Here is a 26,402-nt window from a genome sequence, read left to right on the forward strand (position 1 = left end):
TACTGCAGACTGCACCTTCATAATGATAGACCGTTATTATTTACAAGCGCCTTACAGAAACCAACAGGTGAAGAATATCTTAGACTTTAAAATCTGTAAATTTGTTTATATTTTTGTAAGCTAAATCACAAATCTTTCAGAAGATCATGACATTTAAAGGCAGATGTCTTAGAAATCATAGAGAGTCAAACAAGAAGAAAACAATATTGAATATCAATGATTGATTTAATCCAATTTAAGCTGTTACGTTTTGAAGTTTGCAGCAAACATGCAGTAGGTTTCAAAGGTGTATTAACACCCTGACATCAAACAATTCTCATGAGATGTTCCCATAAAAAACAACATACAACACAAAAAGCAGAAGCTCACATTTAAAAAAAGGAAAAAATCTGCAATTTGCTTTTTTGTCCTTCGCATATAATGCTTGAAAAGCTTTTCGCTCTGCATTACGTCTTCCCTGATAGCTTTTTCTTAATAAATTATTTTAAATTATCTTGACTCAAAGATCAATATTTAATTTTCAAATACGAAGGACAAAGTTTTCAGAGTTTCATGATATCACAAAAACTAAAAAGGAAATACAGACATTGTGTAGAATTACAAATTTGAATAGCAGACAATATTTTCATGAATGCACGATTATACTAGTAACTATTTAAATACCCATGGCACTATGAATAGGGTTGCATAAAATCAATTTTGTAGCTGAAGCAACATCTGGCATACTAAAGGTGTCTCAAAAGATGTATCAGTAATTTTCAAAATTAGCTCATTTAAAAGTGTGAAATATTCATTGCTGGCCATGTTTTTAAGCTTATGAGCTCAGAACTTTATGATTTCATTAAATCCCATTTCTGCATCTAAAACCTTTTGCTTGTGGAGAAAAGTATGGGTGTTCTTTCCATCATCTTGAATACAGCAGTAAGCCTGGAAGTAAAGCCACAAACAATTGCACCTATCTGTCAGCTCCCTGCAGACTGTGCAGCAAATTATGAGAATTAGTTACTTTTCAAATAGCTTTCAAGGCTGACTTACTATCTTCTCTCATTCCACCTCAGATTCTGAGAAAAAGATGAAGGAAGAAAGGACTATTTAGCATCTATCCAGCTCCACCTGCAGCATTACAGTTGGATTTGATGATCTTGAAGGTTTTTTCCACCCTAGATAATTTGATGATTCTATATACTCAGAACCAGATGCTTACAGTGCTACTCTGATTAGTACTTATGTTGACTAGACCCAGTACTTCAGATTAATTTGAGAGATTTTGGTAGCTACATTAAACGATATTTTCACCCTACAAAGCATACAAGTACTCTGCTGTTGTTATTAGCTAAGTTTTAGATGGATCTGCAAGCTGTATATAATTAGTAAAACAACATTAATTTCCTACAGAAATAATTACAAAGGGCAAAGGTTATTTACCATACTTTAGAATGTAATGAGATTTTCATGTGACATCTTACTCATGCATAGCTGGAAAGTGCAAGCAATCTGTTAAACTGGGTACTGGTATCATTATGCCACATGTGCTGGAAATAGTGTATGCGCAAGTGAAAACTCAGAAAAAATAAGATATATCAACTTATTAAATAAAGTGTTAGTAACTTTAGTAAGCGTTAGTAAAATTGCAATCACTATCTAAATCTCAGTTCTCCAATAAACTCCATAAATGACGTGAGAGATCACTGCATGAGTGTTTCAGAGGTTATCTTGCTATTTTAAGCAATCTAATAAGACAAATTATGGTTTAAGGACATATTTCTTGAGCGTTAATTTTTCAAAATAAAATGAATAGCCAAAACACATGATGAGTTATCTGCTACATATAACAGGTTATGTATTATTTTGTAATACAACTTTTGTAATGCAACTGTATAGTGTATTGCTGTTTAAGAAGGAAACATTTAATTTTTATAATCAACAGCATATTGACTATGATTATTAATGTATATAAATGTTTTCAAACATTTTCATAAAATTTGAAATATATGTAAAAGAATGTAAGGTTCACACGGAAGCAACACCAACTTTTAGCACTTAATTCTTGACAATTCAATTTTCCTGTTCACCTAAAAGAAGTTTAAAGAATGATACAGTCCACAATACTGTAACCTTTCATTACCAAAAGTACCTTAGCTGGAGGAATCCTGTGCAAGGCAGAGAGTGCTCAACTGCAGCAGATTGTGAGATCGGACTCACTGTTATTAAATACAGACAAAAGCTATTCAACCTGTACTCTTCTCCCTAAAATTGCATTTCTAAAAATAATATTCCCTTGTGGTCCCATTTCAGCAATGGAATGTAAAGAAAATTAATCATCTGTTCATAACGTTTCTTTATTTTCCTTTTAATAATAAATTTTTCAAGTAAAACTATTTATTTTTACTTCTCATAACTTGAGAATAGCCTAAATTTTTGTAAATGTGTATGTATTACTATATATATGAAATTTATAATTACCACACCTATTTGAAGATACATACATATTTCATCCCTGGTAACACTGGTTATACAAGGCACTTGTACAATGCAATTTTGACACGTATGAACTTTCTTAAATACAATGAAATGACTGATCTCCATACGTCTCTGTATTAATCATTTCATAAAAATGAATATCTATATTATACAAAAGCTTATCCTTAAATTAGAGATAGAGGAGCAAAACAATCACAATAGCCTTTATAAAAATGACAACAATCCCCTCAAACAGTGTTTACAATACCTCACAGTCAGACCCCATATTTTTGTTCAATTTCATTTTCAAGGATACTCATTATGTGTTATTTGGTTAAAATGTAAATTGCATATATTTTTTCAAAAAAATCAAGATCACTATAATTATCACTTGAAAATTACGTTTTCTAAGTAAACAGGCAAATATCTGTCTTGTTTAAAATCTAACACAGCAATAACTGAAAAAGAATACAGTTATAAGTAAAAACAAAACTCTATTCTTCATTAAGTATAGAGTGAACAGGAGGATAAATGCAGACATAGCAGATGTGGTAAGAGTTAATTTTTAAGTCTGAGATTTATTAGTAAAGCATTATCAATTAAAAATAGATGTTTATGTACAGTATAATTTGAAATCCTAAAATCTAAGATAATTTTATGTTTTAGACATTCATTTTCAACCAAACTGCAGTTGTGACCATACAGTTATGCCTACTGATTTTGGGCACCTTCTAAAATATTTCTACACTGCCATTCTGAGAAAAAAATAAACAACAACAACAGATAAGATACGGGGGAACTTCACAGGATTTTAGCAAGGTATTTATTATATGCAAAGATCGGTGAAGCACTTAGTCGTGTACTACAGTCTCCAGCGCCAGACCACAGATATCATTCAAATATCTCAATGGTAATCAAAATTAGAATTTGTTTCTCATTATGCAGTAGCTATTGTGATAATATGGCATCTGAATAAAGCAGCAGATTCCTGCTCTAGGTATTTCTACTAAATCATTTCAGAAATACTGAGGCAGTGTTGTTATGACCAAAAATGAAAGCAAGTCATTTTCATTTTAAGGTCATAGTTTTTTTTTTTTTTTTTTTCCAGAGGAATTTACTTTTTCCTGAATTCAGGTTCTCCAGAGGCAGGGTGGCTTCTTCTCAGCTTTGTCTACTGAAAAGTCTACAGCCAGGCCAAAAAGTACGGCTCTCGGCCTGCCTGAATGCTTAAGAACCAGCAGATCAAAGAGCTGCAGTGTGTTGATGATTATTTTTTTTATATATAATGTTAATAAATCTTTCTTAGGAAAAAAAAAGAGATAATCCAAAAAATGTTGTTGCATATATCTATCACTCTTCAAACCAGATGCCAAAGTACATAAAATGCATGTATAAATATATCTACTTGACTATTCTCCTCTCAGTGATTTCTATATGTAAATTAAATGTTCATTTTAAATGTGCAGTTGTTAGACCTTTGGGTTTATCTTTATTTCTGTTAGAAACTTCTCTTTGTAAAATAAAGTTTCTGATAAGAATATTTATACAGAGCACCCTAGAATTACATCAATAAAATATCGGTATTCTGACATATGTCTTTCAAAGTCATTTTATATTTTTGAATAGAGAGCTATAATCTTCACAATTCTCATTCCAGTCGTCCTTGCTTAGCATCCCCTATTGCTCCCCACACATCAAAGACAAACTCATCTGGAAATGCAAAGTCTCCAAGCGTTTCATCCAATGCCACTGCAAATTCGTCTGGGTTTTTCTTGTCTCTTCCTGCTTCCACCATTGTTGCAGCTAAAAACAAACAAATGAAACCAAAATAAAATTATTCTCATGGAAGTGACAACTAACACTTGTCCAAGATATTTTTGAGAGTTTTCAGAGTCCGGTGATGTTAAGGGGATTTAAAGCAGCTATATTCTGTGTATATATATATATATTCTATATATAAAGTAGCTATATTCTGTTCTGGTAAATGGGAGAGCTTCTTTGGAGTGTTCATTATATATTCTTCTATTTGTTTGGGGAATGTTAATTGAAGCAGCCTTCAATTTTCTCTTACTAAATTGTGTTCGTTCATTACTGTACATGAAGTGTGGGTTTAAAGGCAAGGTGCAGCAAACTACAGTGATAACAAGACCCATGCTAGTGCACGACAAACTTCTGTGAGTTTGATGTAAGCACACTGATCTAAACCACAAGTCCAGGAGGCAAATTCAAACACTTTTTGCACTCTAATCAATAAATAAAAGATCCCAGCAAGTCAGAGTTTAAAGTAGTCAAGACTGTTGTGGTTTTTGTTTGTTTTATAAAAAGTTTGAATGTGGGAAAATAATATACAGCCTATGTAGTAGATACACGCAATCAAATTAATATGGATTTGCTAGAAACAGCTTCTAAGTTTAAGTGTTAAGTATAACACGTATTTGGAAAAGAGTAACAATAAATAAGCATAGAGAAAACGCTTGAATACTTCAGGAAAAAAGAATTCAAATACTATGCACTACGTTCAACACAAGCACAGTGTCAAAAAAAAAAAGCAGAAAGTTAACATCATTTGTTACTGAACAGAGATAGGCTGATATCTTGTTCACCCGTGCCATCCAGCCTTTTCTCCTGTTAAACACATGAGAATAAGTCTTTATCAAGTTTCAGACTTCAGTTTGGAAACTGCTTTAGCTACTGGACAACTCCTCAGATTCCAGGACAAATTACAAGTCTAACCCAAACAGCACTCAACAGTGGCTATCGGGATATTAGAGCAAAGGAAAGCTGTGAGGACTCAAAGCTCTCTGTCACAGCACTTGCACCTCCAAAACGTTGAAAGATGTCAGCACAGGAGAGGACAGCTAAGCTAAGCCAAGCCAAGGAGAAAGCGCCCATAGTAGACTATCTTGGTTTGAGGGATGCAGAAGACTGTAAAACAGACTTATCACAAACAGGACTGCTGAGTGAGTTTATTTTCTGTGTTGTATCTCTGCTCTACAGCCTCTGTTCATATTAAAAAAAAAGATCATACTATACAACAGATGAAACTCTCAAAGTCTGATTTATTTCATTATTATCTTTTACACCTGCCTTGAACTGGAAGACGCTCTGCATCTTTTCTTATACATTAAGTAACCACCACCTTCTCCGTGAACATATTAAATATTAGTATCACACATGAAGGATTTAATAATTTTAGTCTTTTCTTAGAGGGATGACTGAGTGGAAAACATGTATTCCAGTGCCTGAGAAAGGGAAGGAAATCCTGAAATTACAGAAGACCATTTTCACTAGGACAGTCTACTGCATACTAGATATGTAATGCATGCACTGAGTGGTATTGAAAAAGCAAAATCTCATTGATTAATGCAAAATAAACTTTTCCTGTTTTAATGTGTATTTAATATTATTCTGTTAACCTGAAACTTCTTACTGACAGTTAGGAACTTCTGGAAAATAGAGCTGGTTATTATGCAAACTTTTAACAAGCTGAGAGCAAACTGGAGCCACATGCCACACTGTAGACGTCAGCAAGAGCAATTCTGAAGAAATTTGATGTTTCAATTTCAACTACATTCAGACGTGAGACTGCAAACAGGATCTCCATGCCAAACACCACAAAGAAGCCCAAAGTCTGACAAACAAACCGCTGTGCTCAAGGAAGCTTAAGCTTTACCCAGCCTCCTGGCAACAGTAGAGGATCTCAAGGACTCAAGACATCTTTCCCTGCCAGAAGTAACCTATCCTTGTGTTGATTCTTTCTGCATCCCCCATGAAGTCCCTGGGATACTGACTCAGAGCAGTCTGGATGGGAAAATGAGGAGAAATACTTAAATTAACCTTCACAGACTTCACAGTATGAATGAGGATATGAAGCCACTCCATATAAGACGTTGAAATAAGGTTGGAGGGAGAGAAGACGTGCACGGTGAAAGACAATTTAGACATAAAAAGTATGCCTGGATACAGTTCCTTAAGATATTAAAAAGGAGGTAGTCATCAAAAGAGTGATGATCTAGACAAGTATTCCAGTGAAAAGAGCGGTAGCAAGGAATTCTGGAGATAAACCGGTACATGAAAGAGCCATATGAGTGTCTAAGAGCAGTGATAAGTCAACACATACTTATATTAAAGTTCAATTGTCCTAGACAAAACTTCAGAATTACACAGTCATTAACCAAAATGCTACTTCATACAAGGCTTTTTAAATACTGAGTTTCTCAAATTATGAAATGATAATTAGTCAAAATGTCACTGCCATTTGAGAGCAGCAGCCTCAAATAAAAACGTTTACAATCACATTGAACAATTGCAGTCAGCACTACCGCTACACTTCGTGAGCTATATTTGTTAATGGACTCTGCTCTTCCCTGAATCACCTGGTACGATGGAATACACTAACGCAGAAAGTGCGAGACCTTCCTGTCTCCCGCATACCTTTTCAGTAGCGTAGTGCTGACCTCTAGTGCCAGCAGCATTATATTACCGTTCAGCAAACGGCAATGTGAGATGCAAGCAATCCTTCCTGGCGTCGGCACACTAGTTTTATCGTCGATGTATACGAATGTGCAAAGGTGATCCCTATTTCGCTAGTTTCATACACACAGAAGCACTAAGACAGACTAGTTTCTCTATCACGCAGCATACACATTCTTATCCCCCGAGCAGTTATGGCATGCATGGGGTGGCATCCATCTCCCCAGAGGCACAGCTGGAAAATTCTCTGCAGAATATGCATGTTTACATGGTGACAATTGCAATGCATAATTCCCAAGGCAAATCAAAAAGTACATGATTCGAGGGCATTTGGTAGATATGTGGCAATTGGAAGAGAACTTTACTGGCTTTCAGAGGACAACATCTCCGTGTCAAATTGCCTCCACTCCCCTTTTTCCCCCCACTGCTTCTCGTGACAGCTGCACAATAAGTGATTGCAGGAATTTTATTCTAATACAGAGAATATTTTTCTGGACAATCCACATAGTCCCATTGTCTTCAGAAATTTGTTTTAAAATCCCACTGCTAGCAATGTTCATACTTGAGAAAATTTCATATAAAATGTGAGAAGTTCTGTGAACTCAAAAGTGACAAAAGGAATTAAGTCTTTTCAGCTTGAACCAAGAAGCTCACTGTCTGGCTTCCCACCTTACATAGTGGTTTTTTGCTACCTATATCCTCTTCCGTCACTTTCAGAAAAAAACTTTCAGAAGACTTAACAGAAATTTCAGTATTTATTTAGCTGTAATGGTATCAGAAGTTTTGTTTTCATCAAAAGGTAATAAATATTAGCCTAATGTAACACTTTAAAAGAGCGAAAATTATTAGCCACATTCCTTATCAATATGACTGAAAACAAACCATTCCATTAAAGTTTTCATTGTTTAATATTCCTTGGTGTTAGCTTCATGTTGAACATTGTCAGACAAGGCATTCAATGAACCTTTTGAAATATCCTTACTTCTTGTTTCTTTTTACTGCATCAGTACTAATTCTTTTTGGAATGAAGAAGCAGATTCTCATTTAACCAGCATTGCTACCCTTTCCTTTTCCACATTTCTTTTTCATTATTCTCTCAAAGTAAATGAATAGTCATAAACAATATACCCCAGTGTGTATTTATATTGTTTATGATTGCTCTCATATTCAGTGTCTCAAATTAATCAGTTTGAAGGGAACAGAACAAAAAGTGGAGAAATATAATCCTTTAGAGAATTAAGTTTGGTGACAATAGAAGAAAGCAACAGATACAAGGAGATTACCACTTCATTCAAAGCATTTCAAAACGCAAATATCCACCCAGCATTGCTGGGATGTACTGGTGATCAAAGAATAAAAGCTTAGGTGATAAAAAAGTTTAAACTACTTGGAATACAGTCATATTTTGACTATATGAAAAGCTGGAAAAATAAAACCAGAAATCGAGAGGTAGATCTGAATTCTCCTAAACAGAATTGGAGAATATGCAAAGGTATGTAATGCCTGACAACATTAAAGGAACATCTGAAAGGAAATAATCATCAAAAAGCATAAAAATAGAACAAAATATCTGTGGGTGAAGAGTAGCCAGAAGATGCTGGAAGATCTCAACTTGGACAGGAAACCCTTTTGTCAAAGTTTTCCACTGATAGCATTCTGGGGTTGAATGCAGTAGATTCAGGATTTCTCCCATCCACAATCTTTGATTTCAAATACAGCTAATCTCAATTCACCGATCTTAAAAATAAATGCCATTAGAACTCTTCACTAACACTGCTTTCTTAGCCATTCCAATTAACTCTTCATATTCCATTACCAGAAAATGCTAACAAGATTTAAAATAATCTTCAGCAGCCCTCACTAATGCATTTGTATTTTAAAGAAAGCTGAAATCTTTGCCCAGTTTCTAACAAACACATGTAGCTGAGGAGTATGTTTCCAGAGCCAAATGTCTCTTCTATGAATTAAGCCAATTTTTTTTTCAGTAAAATAGAGGAAAAAGTTCAAGATGCAGGTATGTAAATCTCAACAGCTTTTAGATACCTGAAAATAACTAGCTGTCCCCTTCCCCCCAAAAAAGAGTGTATGGTTTTCCATTAAATAATTTCCAAGCTTTTCCTCCAACTCAGGGAATCATGTGTATATTTAGCCAGCCATTCTTGAAACTGTCAAGATACTTAGCAATGCAAAAAATTAAGGGCTTTATCTCATCTTTAATTCTGTCTATAATTTTACATTATTTTTCTTTCCTTTCTTTCTAACTTCTGGCTCAAAATTGGGGCACTGTTTCAGAATTCAATCGTGCTATGGAAGTGTCATTTTAATGGAGATGAAAAACCAATATTAACTGACAACCAGAGCTTCTGACAAACAGAACTGCATGGGAGTGAGCAATGATTGAGATCTTAATCACTTGTCGGCTGTCGCATTGTGATGACTTGCATTTTCAACTAATCTGGCTTGAGTAATGAGTGAAATTTCTAGCTGAGCAGTGATTGGCATTCTCTGAATGAATCCTTTCCTCATATTTCATTTTCATGGGTGACTGATCACATCCAGTATATAAAAAACTGACATATGTTAATTGAACAGATTTGTGACAAGTGATTAGCTCTCCTTTTCTAAAGAGTTCTAGAGCTATTTAATTATTTAGAAGTGATAAAACTTTTTTCTTCCTTTTTTGCCATCACCATTGGCCCTTGACTAGGATTTGAACTTCAAGAAATAGCTTCAAGGATGCAAACTAGAGCTAGGTAAGCCCTGAAGTCTTTGATTCATGACAATTTCTCTTTGTTTAACAGACTTCTTGAGAGGAAGAGAAGGAAGAGACAAACCAACAGCCCAGTTGGGAAGCACAGAGTAGCTTTGAGGACAAAGACCTGTTCACTCTGAGCATTTTTTAAAGGCATTCTTTGGAACTATCCAAGCTTCATACTGAAAGATGCAAGGACATTAGATCTTTTAAAAGATACATATATAAAAATAATAGGGAATTCACAGGACTCTGTCAAGTGCTTGGCAACCAGTGGAGCCAAGCTCTTGCTGAAAACTGAACTCCTCAGTTGACTGTACAAGAGCCATCCTGTTACAATAGTGAGAGTCAAAGAAAGGTAGCAGTAGTTCCCACAGGAACTCACCATCATGTCACAGAGCAGAGCACAGCATACCCTGAAGATCCAAAAAACAAGCTCTAGCCTACGATCTCAGGATCCCGGGCTACAGATATCAAAGCAAGAGCTACTTGTTCCTATGGGGCAGGAGGCCTGGAGACCTTGGATGTAACTAGCAAGGACATAAGTCTCCAGAAAATTGGATCAAGCTGGGGCTTGCAACAGCTGCAGGACAAAAACTGCTGCAGAAGGGGTGACTGGCACAGGTCTCGGAAGCTTTGAAGCCTGAGCCAGAGACTGTTCACAGTAAAACTAAACAGAGGGTCAGTCAGCACCACCCAGGGATCCTGACAGCATATTACATGCCAGAGGCATCGCGTATTAGAGATGCTGTGAAGCAAATTTTTGAGAACTCTTAGTTTTCTTCGAATTGGGAGGTTAGTATCTGCAAAACAGCATTATCAAGTTTTGTACAGATCCACTCTCTCTTCCATGCCAGGATGCCCACCTTTGCCTTAGGCTGAGAGACAAATAGTACTTTACCTGCAATTTTTCCTGCGAAGAAATGTGTAGAGCTGCCAATAAGATGCTTGCCAGTAGGAGCAGCTGGCAAGGGACTTCTGGTTATTCAGATTATTTTCTATTGTTCTCATTCCTGTCTGCTAACTGCTGCCTGTCCAACCATTCTGCTTTACCCTTAGCTACCTGCCAGACCTATCACCTCTTCTGTTTTGCCTCTACCACTTCTCTCACATAAAGGCTTTATTTCAATATGCTTTCCATTTAGTTTGTCCTTTCCTAATTCTTGGCTGATTTTTGATACTATGATAACAAATAACTTCTGCCTTTGTTTCAGCATTAACAACATTATATGAGGACTGCACCCAGCCACAGCTCCCATGTTAGCAATTCTTAGTCAGCTAGACCACAAAACATGTGCAGCTTCTTCCCTTAAAAATGGAAGTCCATATTAATTTGTTGTGAGATTAACAGAGAAATAACGGATGCAGGGGCAAGTTTAGTTCAATTGTAAGGAACGTATAATACTGATGTTCAACAGATCCTTTCATTATAAATTGATCTTTTAAAGCTAGCAAATATAATGGAGAATTTCCCATGTTTCTTCAGAAAACGGGTTTTAAAGAGTTTGATAAATCTGTGCAATTACTCTACCAGTCCTGTTGCTAAATATTTACTCCTTCACTGAAAAAGATCTCAGATTCTAACTTTAGTGATCTCCTTTAAAGTCACTAAGACAATGGATGAGAGAGAGAGAGAGAGGGAGGAAAAAATGGCAAATAGACATGCTTGACCTTAACAATCCTCTATCTCACATACAAGCTCTGCTAGAAAATACATGCCAGAAAGAACAGCAATAACATTTATTTAATGGCAACTAAATAAATTATGCAATGGTGTATAGATAGTGTGCAGAAAGAAGATTAATTACATCATAAGACTTGTAGTGAGAAATTCTTCCTTTTATCAAAGAGAGACATTTGGAGAAATATAGGCAAGTTTTTGGGGTTACATTCTAGACAGGCTTTGTTTTGCTTACATCCACAGACTGAAACACCCTGCAAATTATAGACTAGATAAAGTGACAAATTATTGAATCATGTAGTAATGCATCTGTTAAAACTCACCTAATTCAATATCTCTTATCCCCATATATGTTTCAAGAAGCTCATCCACTTTTTTTACTGCTTTTTCTTCAACTTCAGACAGCTTTATTGAAATAAAGGGAGAGAAAGTGCAAAAGTATTATTATCTCCTATGCAGACTTTAAAACAACAAGAAATTGTCCAGTGCTTATCCTCACTCTCATTGTAGCTGCTTAGAGTTTCAAAACCTAAAAGTAAATCACATTATTCCTCCCTATTCCCTTCTTTTCACAAACTCAAATCATCCTACAATCTTCAAACCACATAGCTTTTACACTGACCAAACAAAACGCAGGCCCTTCAACTCCTGACAGTACAGACCTTTATCAACACCTCATCAGCTTTAGAGGAATCTGAAGTAACATTTTATCTTCCAAACATTATTCCTGGTTTTACACACATTCATGTCAACATAAGTTATTAGCCTCTCGTAACAACCATGCTTAAACTAGCCCAATATACTTTGTGGTGTCAGATGCAGAACCACATCTTCAGCTATTGCTCTTATTTTCTCCTTCCTTCTTTTCAGCACTCCTTGATCTAATCCACTTTAGCGTCACCCACCTAGACATCTAGGGTAAAGGTTCTCCATTTCTAGATCCTTCAGCTCCATCCTATCTTTCCTAGCCTTCAACTTTGTGTAAACATTTCTCCTTGAACAAGACAGTCTTCATCATAAGTCCCACAAGATTTGTAACATCTGGATTTTCCCTTCCTGCTTTAACTTAAAAACCTTGGGTGCTAGAAGGCTGAACTACTGAAAAGCCACAAAATAACCATACCATTTCCTCCACAGTGGCAGGGCCTTTATTTCTCAGTCGAAGTGTTTCTCTCCCTCTGGAGATTTTAGCCTCTGTCAGAGTCCCAGTTTTGGGCCTTGCTGCCACCTTTTCTAAAGTAAAAAAGAAAACAAACAAACAAAAAACAAAACTAAGTATATGGTATGTATACAATGCGTCTGCTTCAGCTGTTACATTACCCTCAATTTTAATTCTAATCAAGATCTAATAGCCATCTAAAATTTTAATTGTAAATTAACTACATACTCTGTATAACTTTGCTGACAACTTCTTGTCTTCAAATTTTGATAACCACTTTGAGTACGCTGAAGATGGGATTTTATTGACCAGTGTATCTGTTGGAAGCCTATTGTGTTCAGTATCGCATTTCATATAATTTTACTTCCATATTCTACAAAAACTACAAGTACTTAATATCAGATAATGTCTGAAGTCATCAGCCAAGCGCTGACTTACCCTGCTCTTCATATGGCAGCTTTAACTTTTGCAGCATTTTCTTCCTTCGCTGGGGCTATGATGAAAACATTGCTGCAAAATGTGTGATAATGAGCCACACTGAAATGAAAAAGTCTGTTTGTTTCATGCTAAACCATTTGATTACTATCAATCACTCAAATGAAACTGTTTGTAAGTAGGCCTGTGGGAGTTTTTCCACTGGTTTCAGTAAGGTCAGGATTTCACAGCTAATAAATCCCCGAAGAGAATATCTGGGTTTACCTAAAGTTTTCTTTGCCTGAATTCAGTTTTCCTTGATTATTATGTTAGTAAATTGAGTATGAAATCATTTAAGATTTGGTTCATCTCAGCCCTTGTGATGTAGGACATCATTTTACATTCTGGATTGGTGAGGATTTAATTTGCTTACTAACTCAAGAATTAAATAGTTAACTTGGGAAGTACTAGAAAGAATTTTATAGAATTGTTTTCTCTGTGCTATTTTCTCCTCCAGACTATTCCTACTTTTAGAAGGAGACCTTATGCTGTACGCATTTGCCTTGGTAGGTTCCTTCTCACTGATCTTGCGTCAGTAGTTAAAATGCAGACTACTCTGCTAAAGAAGCCTTTAAATGTGAATTGTAATTAAATTTAATATATAGGTATTTGTTAATTTGTCTCAAAAGGCCATTTCAGACATAATATAGCACCACTAGCACCTTAAACATATGACATTGTTTGCAATACTTCACAACAAAGCACTCTGGCCAACATAGAAACTATTTTTCACATTCATATAATTTAAATGTATAGTTTGCCTTATGCTGTCTTTGCTTTGTTTCTTTTAATTTTTCACCAATTCACTGAAGCCTAGCTTATGATTGGTAATGACAAATTTTATTCAGAGAAGTCTTATATTCTGTACTTTAAGCCTTGCCTAGGGTAGCTGAGACAGCATCTGCACACATGGTAGGAAGACGTCCAACCAGTAAATTACACTTCTATTCACTTTCCACTAATAGGAAGGAAAATAAAAGCTGGTAATTTGACAGAGGCTTGTCTTTCATTCCTACACCTTTACAAACGTTAAGTAACCAGACTGTGTTGAAATTAAAAGGAATCCTGCATCTACTTGTCCAGAAGGATCTGGATCTTGTCATCTCTTCTGTGGCTATTCTTGGCACGCTGCAGCATAAACCATCTCTCATACAAATTTGTGCTTAAAGCTCAACTGCACCTAAGGCAAAAGCCAGGGTACTCTTAATCTGTCTCAAACTGGACATTGAGAGTTCTCAGCTCATTTATGTAGAGTAAAAAAATATATTCAGCTTTCAAAAATCTGTCCAGAAAGCTCTGCTTCACTCCTAATTTAGTGTCAGATAAAAGGTACTGCCATGGAATTACCATTAGTCAGCAGACTAAGAGGTACCTTAATAGTCTTAGGAAAATAACTGCTACTAAATAATGGTTCAAGACATCAAATGCTGATTTACCCTGGTCTTTACAAACAGGCTATGTAACAGACTTAGCCCAGAATACTCATATTAAAAATATATTATTATACTGCTAATTACAACACTGTATGTATGTACATTACACGGAAGTAGTATTACAACATACACATTTACTTAGCAGGAGTATTAACTTATATCCCAGAGATACTAGAGACATATTGTATACAGTGCAGAAGCACCAAAAGCAATCTTCAAATTTGTCTCATTTTCAATTTCTGCTGTTATTCTGACACCAAGTGTCAAGAATGGTGTATGACAGCAGTTGTAAACTGCTAACAGATAAAAAAAGATTTGAAGAAAATAATCAAACCTTTTCCACTGTGGTGAAAAGATTGCGAGTGTGCACAAAGTCATACATACTTAAAATGTAGCAGTATCTTGAACTTTCTTGTTAAAGAAAAATAATGCATGGATAGGAGAGAGAAAAAATGTCAAAAATTGAGAGAATAAAAATCAAAACGCAATCTCTATTTTGGCTCTCTAAGCTAACTCAACTGATTTTATTTTTACTACACTGATAAAATTAATGTACATAAGGTTTAGCAGGAGGCATACATTTGTCCTATATAAGTATCACTTTCACATAACATTCAGGTGTCAGGAAGAGATAGAGCTTAATCTAACTCCTTTCCTTCAGTTGTAAGGTATACCTGCTGTATAATAATAGAGTGAACAAAATGTTGGGGAGAGCAGCAAAGGGGGTGGTCTGGGGAATCCCAGACTCTTCTCCATTTCATTCTTCTGCATTAGAGAGCTCAGTCCCACCTAAAGCTCACAAATAGAAAAACCTGATACACAGACAAATAGGGTTTATATATAAGAGATGAAGAGGAAAAAAGAAAAGAAAGTTTGAGGATCAGTGAAATGATCCATGCTTTAAAACCATGCCTATGAAACAATTCCTGTACTTGTTCTTCACTGTCATGTGGTGGCAAAGAAATCAAGCAACTGAGACTCAGTGCTGAGTAAGCCCACACCGGGATAACGGCTGGAGAACACAGATAGAAAAAAAAATTCATTCCTAAAATTCCCACTCTAAGAAAAAAAAAATTATATATATACATACACACGTATATACAAATATATATGTACACACGTGTATATATATATATATATATAATGTTCTTCTCTTTTTGCAGTAGTTACATTACCTTACCAGAAAACAAACTTATATTGGAGTGCTACCTTGGGAGTTCAATACCCAGGGAACAAGGCAAACAACCAAGCAACACTCACCAAATGACTTCATAGGCTCTATCAGCTTCAGCTTAAACACCCGACCTTTCTCTAGATCTTTTAGCATTTTGGCAACTTCATAATGCCGAAGATCTGACACATCTCTTCCATTTATAGACTCTATGTGATCACCCACGCAGATCATTTTGGTTTGGTCCATAAGGCTCCCTTCTCTGATTCGCTATTGTTTAGAAAAAAAAATTAAAAACATTTTTTGAAATGGCAGGGGCAACAGTTTCAAGAATGTCAGTTAAAAATATCGATAGCATTGAATGTGTTTTACTAGCGGGACATTTTGACTGTATGATTTATGTCATAAAAGGTATTTTAGAAAGAATTATTTTTAAACAAAGTACTTCAATATACATTGCATATAAAATCAACTGTAGAAAAAAAAATCTGCAATCATACTTCAGAAGTTAAGGCTTCTGAATAAGCTAATGTTTTTTTCTTGCTTTAAAACTGTACCCAAGCATGCCAGTAATGTGAACATCTACTTGACTTTGATTTAATAGTCTGACAAGCATAGGTACAAAACTTCTCATGTGTAGTCCAGGAGCATACAAAAAAATGTATGATACACTAAAAAATGAGGTATTATGAAGTCTAGTCTTAATAAGGCTGATCTATAGCAAGTAAATTTCTACAATTTTCCTTGCTGAGCTATATAACTGCATATAGCAAGTTATTTCCTGTGAAATAACAATAAAGGACAAGAAATGCTTCCAAATGCTATTTCAGGGAATACAAGCGGCATAGAGGTCATAAAATGAAACAGAATTTAGTATTCATAGTTTTTCCAAAGTTCAAGTTTAAGTGAGGAAAAAACAATCATTAAAAGATCTCTGTGATTTATCAAGTCAATTAAAGGACGATTAAGATTTCAGTGATTCAGTTTACTGTTGTTAGATGCTGTTATATTTATCATGCTCCAGTCATGAAAGCCATTATCCTATTTAACATAAAAGCTATGGCATACTAGAATGTCTTATATTTCATGGAGATACAAATTTCATTCAAAAATCTTCCTAAATAACATACTTTTCAATAAGGACTAAGGCTGGTTTCATGCTGGCTTTGAGTTTACAGCGAGACAAGGGAGATAAGCATATTTCCACCTAATACTGTAGCACTTATCCTAGCTGCTAACTATCTTAAAAACCTGTTTCTAGTTTATGTGCACATGTCTAAGCCCACATACGTGCTTCCATCTGAGAGAATCAGTGGGAAGTGTAATAGTGCTCACTGTCCTATAAGACACTGCAACAATTTTTAGCTTTGGGCAGAGCTTAACTCTTTCTAGCACTGTCTGTTATTGCCATTTAACCTTGATTAAAATTAAAAAGAAGCCTTACAGTGAAAGAAGAGAGGGGTGCTGTACACAAACAAGAAACCAGGCCCCAAATGCATTTCTGTTACCAAGTGCCAGGGTTCAAAATGGTGTCTGTCACACATCACATTTAGGCTAAGTGTTGAATTCATTCTTTCTACCTTTTCTTCTTCAGTTGGATCCTAATACCAAGGCTGTTTAATTAGAATTACCTGATAATACCATTTGTGCAGCATTCAAACATTTTCTTTTTTTTTATGTGACACAGCACTCCAAGTTACCTGACTCAAGACAGTCAAACTATATTGTCATAGTAATTAAGATGCAATTGATATGCTTGTATTTCAAGTGCTCTAGAGAACCTACGGAAGCTAGGATCTCTATTTCCTATGAAAATATAAGCAAATAATTTCAAACTATTTAAGTAAAGACAGTTTCTGCTTAGTGATTTAGCTAGTCAAATAACATATAAAATATGCAGCTTTTACTTTCGTGTACATAAATATATTCTGCTATTTATAATGAGCCATTAACTAAATACGCAACAGCAACAAAGCAATCTCATAAAAAATGTTTAAACTGAGGCAGAATTGCATTCCCATGAAGACCGCACCACGTCCGTTACACATATTACTAGACCAATGCAATGACAGTATTGTATTTATTCAGATAATTCTTCTATGATTTACTGGAAACTGCAGCTTGCTCATGTAGTGAGGGTTTTGCAGTCCACTCAAATTATGCAGTAGTCCATGTGATTGTTGTTTTCCTCTTCCTCTATTACCAACCAAGTACAGAGAGAGTCATGCTCTATACTGTGCTGCACAAGTGAACTTCAACCATGAAGCGCTGCTTTCAATGCCTTCTTGTAAAATGCAACATAAGTAGCAGTGTGACTGAGTGTTATGGGTTGCACTGATACTACCACTAAAAATTCAGAGTTCCCTACCTATAAACATAAAAATGAGGATATGATTTTGCCAGACTGCTTGCTGAAACTTCCACTGCATCTCAATTTTGTCACATTTTTGACAACAAGCAAGCCTACCTCTAGTCTACATCCTGCTTGATATCCACAGTAGCTAAGAAATGAACAGAGAACACATCTACATACAAGAAGCTCTGTTTATAATAGCAATAAGAATACCAGCTGAGACTGCAATAATTAAAGGTAATTTGCAGTGTCTCACTAATAACAGTTAATTGGAGTAGATTAAAGCAAAGCACCTAGAAAGGCTGGAAAATTTGTGCAAGGATCCTAAAACCTAGTTTAGCAAGAAAGGTATCATAATTTCCTCCATCTTTATTTGTCTCAAAACAAACTACCTTGAGGTCACACAGGAGGTGAGAAGGAGAGCAATTACGATTAATACATTGCACATACTACTGCCTATATTTTCTGCGCAAGTTAATTGGGGTGAACTGTGTTAATCCACGTCCTTGCCACCTTTTAATCCATCCTAAGGCAGTGCCAGTATTGGAAAGCTGAAAGTGCTCTGTACTTGCACCTGCTCTTAGAGAACATGCAGGCTTTTACCCTGTGAACAGTCCTAAAGACTGAAAGAATACGATCTCGTTACAATGAGTGACAGATGTTCTATAAGGACATAATCAATGATGTCAGAAAACTCACTGAAAAAAAAAAAAGAAGAGGCAGACACATGCAGTATGCAACACTTATCATCTCAGGATTGGTTACACAATATAACGGTCATATCATAAAGCCCATACACATCACAGAAGCAACAAACAAATGACCTAATTTCAAAATGACACGCAGTACAGAAATAGCTGAACTAATTTCAAATGATGAATCTAAGGAAAAGCAACTCTTCCCGGTACTTGCCATATGTTGAATGACTCGATAGTTCCAAAGGATCATTAAAGCAATAATTAACCTACTACAGTAACAGAAACTTCTACAAAACAAAGCATTTAACTGGAAAATAAATTTACCTTTATAAAGGGACAGCCAGCTCCATTGTCTGTAACGGTAAGCCCAAGCAAATCATCAGATTTAAGAACTTCCACTTCTTTTCGTTGTCCTTTTACATGGGCAAATATAAAATCTTCAAGGCCAATCTGTGCACCTAACAGCTTGTCCATATCAACCTTATGAGTGTTCAAAGTACAAAACATAATCTGTGCAGGAAGAAAAGAAACACATTACCTTAAAGTGTAACAGTTTGTTAGGTTTGGTGAACTTGACAGACTGATAGGCTCTTCTAAGCAAATCATAATACCAGCCTCTGACTGATCCATAACTGACATGATAACAACTCTCTTTCTCCAGCCGCCTCAGGAGAGGTGACACTCTCCATCCACACAAATGATAAGAAGCATCAGTAGCTCAGACAGCAGATAAGAGCTGGCAGGGAACAAAGGAAAGGGACACATCTGTGCAAGCAGCCTCTCATGGTCTGCCACAGGGCACCAATCCTGGCTCTAGCAGCTTGAGCTTAAGCTGAACAGCTGAAGAGGGGCTTGAGCATGCCACCCCAAGAGCCACCACCATTTTGTTCTTTGTCATTTACCAACTTCCAATTTGGAGCATTGCTTGCAGACAGACAAGGGGCCTGCCCACCACAGTGCCATATGGAGGAATAAGGCCAGTCCAGGCAAGTGTTAGCCACTCTGATACAGCCCAGCTCAAAGGGCAAACAGCCAAGCCAAAAAATAAGAAACAAATGCACTGTGCCACCTCACAGTTAGGTCAATTTCACCCGCTGGCTGCTCTCCAAGCTGAGGCCAGATGAGAACAAGGCCTGTGGGCAGCCCCATGCAGCTTCCTCCCAGGCAGTGCCAGAGAGTACAGGGCCACAGGCCAGAGAACTCCATCCGTAAAAAACTACATCTGTGGCAAATGATTCCCTCAAGACCATATTTCAAGTAGAACTGAAAGCAGGGGTGGAGAAGGAAGCTTGATACTCCATTTGGCCCTCTGTCACAGGTGCAAGCCACTGGCAAAGGACGTCATTGTGTTACATCTGCATTGCTGACAGTGGGATGCATCTGAGGAAAACAGCAGTGGGATGTCATTTAGTGTCCTACAGCTCTGCTACTGCTCTAGTGGCAGCCTTGTGTGGGGTCTAGCAGGCCAACCCAGATGCTCCTAATCGTAGGCATAGACAAGCACCTGCAGAACTCCTCATGCTCTGATGGAAATGTGGGCTTCCCTTCTACTGTTCCCCATCACGCCTACAAAGGTTATGTGGATTTCAGCCCCAGAACACTTCAAATGCCTTTTTCTTCACTGTGGTGTCACTGGATGATGGCAGAAAAAAATGAAATGAAAGCAACCAAGCTATTCAATTCTGTTCTAGAACAAATGAGGGGGGAAAATTCTTTTCCTAATATATTTCAGAGAGAGCATTTTGTTTTCTTCAGTTTTATAGAATGTAGGGTCTATTTAAACACAGCTTTCATTTTTAAGAAGTGAAAAAATTAGTATGAGATGGAGATTCATGATTGGTAATGTCTTTAGTTATTTCTTTAAAAAAAAAACTAAAACAGTCTAATTGCTTATCTGATCATTCAAACAACCACTCCAACCGAGTTTGTTAATAACAGGCACAACAGCACACACTTAACAAACATCAGTTTTATTCTCTCAAGTAATGCAAAAGTTTTTTTAAGTTAATCAGTACTCAAAAATAATATAACCTGGAGAAATTCACGTGGCTCTAATCAGAATGTTAAATTTTATTTTATTAATATTAATCACAGTCATTATCTTTTTTTTAAACCAAAATGTTTCAATCTAAATAGATTATATAAAATTCATATATACATTCAGCTTTATTGCAAGCTACGTAACTTTGCCAGTTTACAACTGCAACTCAGTTCTACTTCTCACAATGAGCAACAAGCATTATGGCTTTACACGTTTACCTTCATCTGACCTTGTCAAGCTGACAATCATCTAGTAATCACTGTCACACCTTTGAACAGATAAAACTGGCAACAGAGTGGAAATGTGATATTTAGAAACTTGATCCAGAGTTTCTCTTTTTAGACCTTCATCTGGATGGTATTCCCCACTACAGCCTATAAGTCTCCAGAATTCTCAGTGAGTCAGTTCCATACTAACCACAAGGCTGAGAACATCAACCGGTCAAAAATAACAATTAAATCATTCTTTATCCTCTTTAGTGAACAACTGCTTTTTCTCAGAACAGATATCTTCAAAGAGTAATGCACTAAAGATGTATCCACCCAGGATAATATACAGTTACATCATCAGTTATAGCATAGCTTTATTTGTACATGACTGAGGACTGCCAATGGAAAATTTATATATTTTCATAAGTTTGATGTAAGCTTAATATAGCTACCTAATAACAGTTTATATACCTAATTAAAACAACAGCTACTGTAGTACACTTCGCGATTCACTCAAAACTTGGTGTAATTTTGATCAGTAATTTTCTTATCCAGAAAAGAAACAGGAGAAAAATTATTGTGTAATTTTCATTGTAAAGTTTTTTCTCTCCCTTCTCACCCTTAACCTTCATATGCATTTGATCTTTAGTTCAGCATAACAGTGCTGTGACATTTCATGCCAACTGTGGCAAGGTATTATAAATCATAGCTGCTACACCAGTCCTGAAATATCTAGGATACCTCTTTCACTGAGTTATCTCACACAGCAGACAGAAGAAGGAAATTCTATTTGGCTGGCAGAGACCTCATAAAATAGATTCATCAGATAAGATTACTAACAAATTATTTCCTGCGTCCATATTTTCAATAGTAAGAGACATTGATCAACAAAAATAGGGTTAGAATTTGTTTATATAAAGATACTGTATTAGATAAGAAAGAGGGTTATACTATATGTTATATAAAGTACCCATGCAATACCATATTGTATATGTTTTATTAATCACATTCTTATCTTCCATTAAGCCTAAACCTTAGAAGAGTTCAAAAATAAGTTGATTGAGTGATAACATGATCAGAAGCTATTAAAAGCACTTATTGACTCAGTAGAGCTCAGATACCTTTACAAAGGACATCATAATCAACTTACTTAAGAAGCTGAGACATGGGACTTCAACTTTTTTTGCAAAATATAACACCCAGTGACATATTTCCCTCTATATGTAGGTGTCATCTATATCAAGAAACCACCAACATGTTTTCTAGCTACTTGACTTATTTCATTCTCCCTGGGGAAAATGCAAGAGCCTCGACTAGTTGCAGCAACAAGAGTAACCACATCCTCTTGGTTCCAGTGTGGTTTTGGTACTCTATCAAGTGGGCAACTTTGTCTCCCCAGATACATTCAAAGTACCACTTTCAGTGTTTTATTGTTAAAAAAAATAATTGCAGAATGTACAAGAAATAGTTCCAAGTTCCTCCCTACAGCTACAAAAGTACAGCTAAAAAGTATCTGAGAAGTAGATTATTAACACAGCAAGCATCACATGCATCATGGTATCAAATTTAAGCACGACTTCAGGGAACAGCAAGCAAACAATTGTTGCCATTGGGTTGCAAGGAGGTGGTTTGGAGGGAGTGTCGCCTTTGTTCCTTTAAATTTGCTTCGCTTCAATCGTTAGCCGAGATTGTGAGAATTAGTTTCAACAGATAAGCGAGTACTTTAACACTCCAAATATTTCAGCAAATTTCACAAACTGATCCTTTTCTCTAACCTTCTAAAATGTTTTAGCCTTTTTTTTCTTGTAAAAAAATGTCACTTATTGCAAAACCTATACTTCAACACTATTGTTCAGTTTAGGTTATTTTTCAGCAATTTCATAAGAGTTTAAACTGAACAGGTTTAAATCAAACACATCTATGAAAGTTTAATGTGGCTGAGCCTTACAGTATACTTAACTGTTTAGCATCAGGAGGCAATGCTACAGAACAGCATACTGGGCACAAGCTCAGCAGCTGAGTTCCTGTTGCTGGAAGAGAGAGACAGCTGCATTTCTACTCTCGGTGCTGCTGGGAAGGCTTCCCTGTTCCTCAGTTCCCATTATGATGCAGAAGTCCTTTCACCACATTAGATATCTCAGCCTTCATGGGCACTTGTTAGACTCACCCACTAAGCATTCAATTCACCTCACCTTACAAAGCAAACAAAATAATCAGAAGTGTGAGCTATGGAAAAGCATGAGCATGCAAACTGGAAGCTTCCATGGCTTCTATCATTTACCATTCCCTTCCCATCTGAACAAGAAATAGCCTTGCTACAGTTAGATTTTAATATTCACATTTCAAGTGCCTGGTTAGCCATTCTGAATAATTCAAAGCCCTACAATGTGCTGTCACAAGAGCATGCCAGCAAATGCTTTAACAGATCTACATTGTCCTTTGGTCAGTGCTCATTTCTCTATCATACAGGCTGCACTTCTCCTCCCCTGTGCAAAGAATCCACCGGTTTTGACCAGGAAAAAAAATAGGCACAGTAAAACTGAGCAAAGTGGGCAGGAATGCAGGCCAAAAGTCAGGTTCTAAAGGGACAGACAATAGGGATGTTATCTTCAGGTGACAGATGAAGAATAAGATAACTGGACAAGAAGAGGTGAGTATAGGGAAAGCCTCAGGAAGCCACTGTTGGAGCTCCTTCACTCCTCAGATATTTGCTGTGAAGGAGCAAGCAGCTGCTTTTAATCAAGACCAGCATTGTCCAGTATCTGTCCTACCCTACTTATGATCAAGGACTGCACAGAAGTTTCTGTCACTCTGCACTGATTGTTCAGTGTCTGCCCAACAAAAACTGCATTTTACACCAGGTTCTCTGTATCACTGCTTGAAGTCAATCACAGAGCCTGGAAAGGATTCTCCAGCAGAACTAAATGCAGCTGGTTCTGCAGGACACGATACGAAGAGGAAACTAGGTGCTGCAACCATGCTGAGTCAAAAAAAAAAAGTGATAGATGATAAGCATAGCTCATCCTGTACTTGTGCTGAAATGCTTAAGTAGGAACTTAACCAATAATCCATTCTCTTGCCTACACTGCAGTAAACTCACATGACATATTAAATGTATTCATTTCAGTGGTGGTTTGCCAACTGCTCTCTACACTGAGCTCCTCCCCTCACCCCTTCCCCATCTATTTTCCACCTGGGTGACTGCAGGGCAGAGATCTCTCTGATAGTGCCTGTTTCCAAAGGCATTCAGGTATCATGCTCTCAGGCTTCAGGGCACCTGGGTCACAGAAACTTTCCTAGATAAATAACACCTGCAAGTGGCATTTGAGTACCTCAGTCTTTCAGCTTGAGGAAGTGTTTCTTCAGGCATTATGCTTTACACCAGACTGTACGAATGCAGCATTTATTAATTGAGAAAAACAATTTAAAATGTCTGGTATCCACTTATTTCCAGCAAATTTAGCAGCTGTCAACAACTTTTATTTTTCACAGCAACACTTGCCACAAATCTATCCTACTTTTTCCCTATTAGAATTTTGTCACATTAATCAGGTTTGGATTCCTCACTCAGCTCTGCTGTCTTTACAACAGGAAGTCATTTTGAATACTATTTTTGTTTTGTACAACATTGTTTCTTGAAGCCAAATGAATTTCTTGAGTTTAAAAAAAAAAACTGCAGGCATTGGAACAGGCTGCCTAGAGAGGCAGTGGGTGCCCCATCCCTGGAGACACTCAGAGTCAGGCTATACAGGGCTCTGAGCACCTGATCGAGCCATAGCTGTCCCTGTTCATTACAAGAGAGTTGGTCTAGATGGCCTTCAAAGGTCCCTTCCAACTCAAATGATTCTGTGTTCTTAAGTTCAGTGCTTCCAGCACTAATTCCCCATCTGTTTTTACCAATAAACCACATCAAAAAAAAAAAAAAAAGCATACAGGAATAGGACAGTGAAGAAAAAAAAAAATCTCCAGTTTAGATTCTCTTTAGTTTAACAAAAGCTGTAGAAGTGCCAGATTTTCTGCCTAGCAGGAGAAATGGGAAAAGCACCATTTCTCCAGAGCTGAATTTCCTGGTGAATGCTATTTTTTTGAGTCATTGAATCAACGAGATTGGTAACAAAATTTCATTAAGATAAAAATTAAAACAGAAGACAATCTGACAATTAGAGAACTTGAGAATTAAAGGTATAACTGGAGATTGAACAGAGAACAAAAGGGAACAGAAGCTCAGTATGGAAAGAAAATAGAGAAGCAGAAGGTCAGAGCAGCTGGGAAGGTACTGCTTAATTACTTAATGCAACAGTGACCGGTTAAACTTATTCACTGTTACTGACACTTCTGTAATTTACTGCGTGAAATGCTGCTGGGTAAGAGCAGCCGGCCCCAGAATAAAGTCTGTAGCAGTGCCTTGGCACTTCAGAAGAGGCAGCTACACATAAGAGAGTGCTAAAGCATCTGGAGGTCCCCTTGCGTCAGTGCTGCTTCTCTTTCGATTTGCCACTCAGAAGTTAAGGTTCACAGAACCACGTATGCATGGTAGAAGAACCTGATACGGCCACTGCCTTCCAGCTAAGGGAAAACAATGCGTCCGCAAACACAAGTGAATCATAATCCAAACAAATGTTTAAAGCTCAGCTCAGATGAAAAATAAAATAAAAAAGGCTGCAGAGTAATAAATAAATACATTCTTACAACAAATTTAAATAACCTCGATTAATAGGGCACTGTTTAACGATCCGGCAAAGACTTTCCAGCCGTTGCAGCAGTTGCTCTCAGAGGCGGTGGGTTCCCACCCCTGCACTCCGTGACACCCCGCTGCCTTCTCTGGGGGCACGTACCCCCAGCAGCCCGTTGGTTTGTCCTCGATTCCGGCAAGAAGCGCTGCAGCCAATAACCCCTCACTGGAAATAATTAACCCACCCCACTCCGTCATGCCCCAGAGCTGCGGAGCCGTACTAACAGCAGGCCGGCCTGAAGTTCATCAAGACGGCAGATAGACTGAAGGGACCGGTATTTTTCCGTGTAGAAGTTAAACGCGGTTACGCTTACGCCCCTTCCCACACGTAAATATCCGCTTGGAAATAGCAATTTCACCCTTAACGGAACGCGGAGCCACCCCCCGCCGCACCCTCGCCCGGGCCCTACCTCGGTGGGGGCGATGCCGAACACCTCGGCGATCTTGGCGTACAGCTCGCGGGCGCTGCTGAACCCCTCCACGCGGCCCGTGGGGCTGCCGTGCGCCAGCTGCGTGTGGAACTGCAGCCGCGAGGCGCTCGCCACCGGGGCCCGAGCCTCCGCCGCGGGCGGTGGGGCCGCCGCCTCGCTGTCCACCAGCTTGGAGGTCTCCTTGGACCTGCCCTTCTTCCTAGTCCCCAGCCCCAGGGGCATCTTCCGCGCCTGCAGCGGGCTCCGGCCGCCGCTTCCCCGCGCTGGACTCTGCCCCCGGCGCCGCCCCGGCCCGGCGCAGCCATGCCGCCGCCAGGTGAGGCCCGGGCCCTCCC

At 37.5% G+C, this 26,402-nt stretch overlaps 1 protein-coding gene across 1 annotated transcript; it reads right to left on the reverse strand.

The window, feature by feature from the left end:
• On the reverse strand, window positions 207–26,402 carry GIPC2 (GIPC PDZ domain containing family member 2). Its single transcript, XM_021404229.1, has 6 exons — window positions 26,047–26,402; window positions 18,979–19,164; window positions 15,693–15,873; window positions 12,490–12,599; window positions 11,690–11,771; window positions 207–4,263 (listed from the first exon to the last, which is right to left on the reverse strand). Exons 1-6 carry the CDS (start codon window positions 26,287–26,289, stop codon window positions 4,109–4,111), a joined length of 957 nt encoding a protein of 318 aa, XP_021259904.1. The 5' UTR covers window positions 26,290–26,402; the 3' UTR covers window positions 207–4,108.

Source organism: Numida meleagris, chromosome 7 (assembly GCF_002078875.1).
Source record: "Numida meleagris isolate 19003 breed g44 Domestic line chromosome 7, NumMel1.0, whole genome shotgun sequence".
Classification (NCBI taxonomy): Eukaryota; Metazoa; Chordata; class Aves; order Galliformes; family Numididae; genus Numida; species Numida meleagris.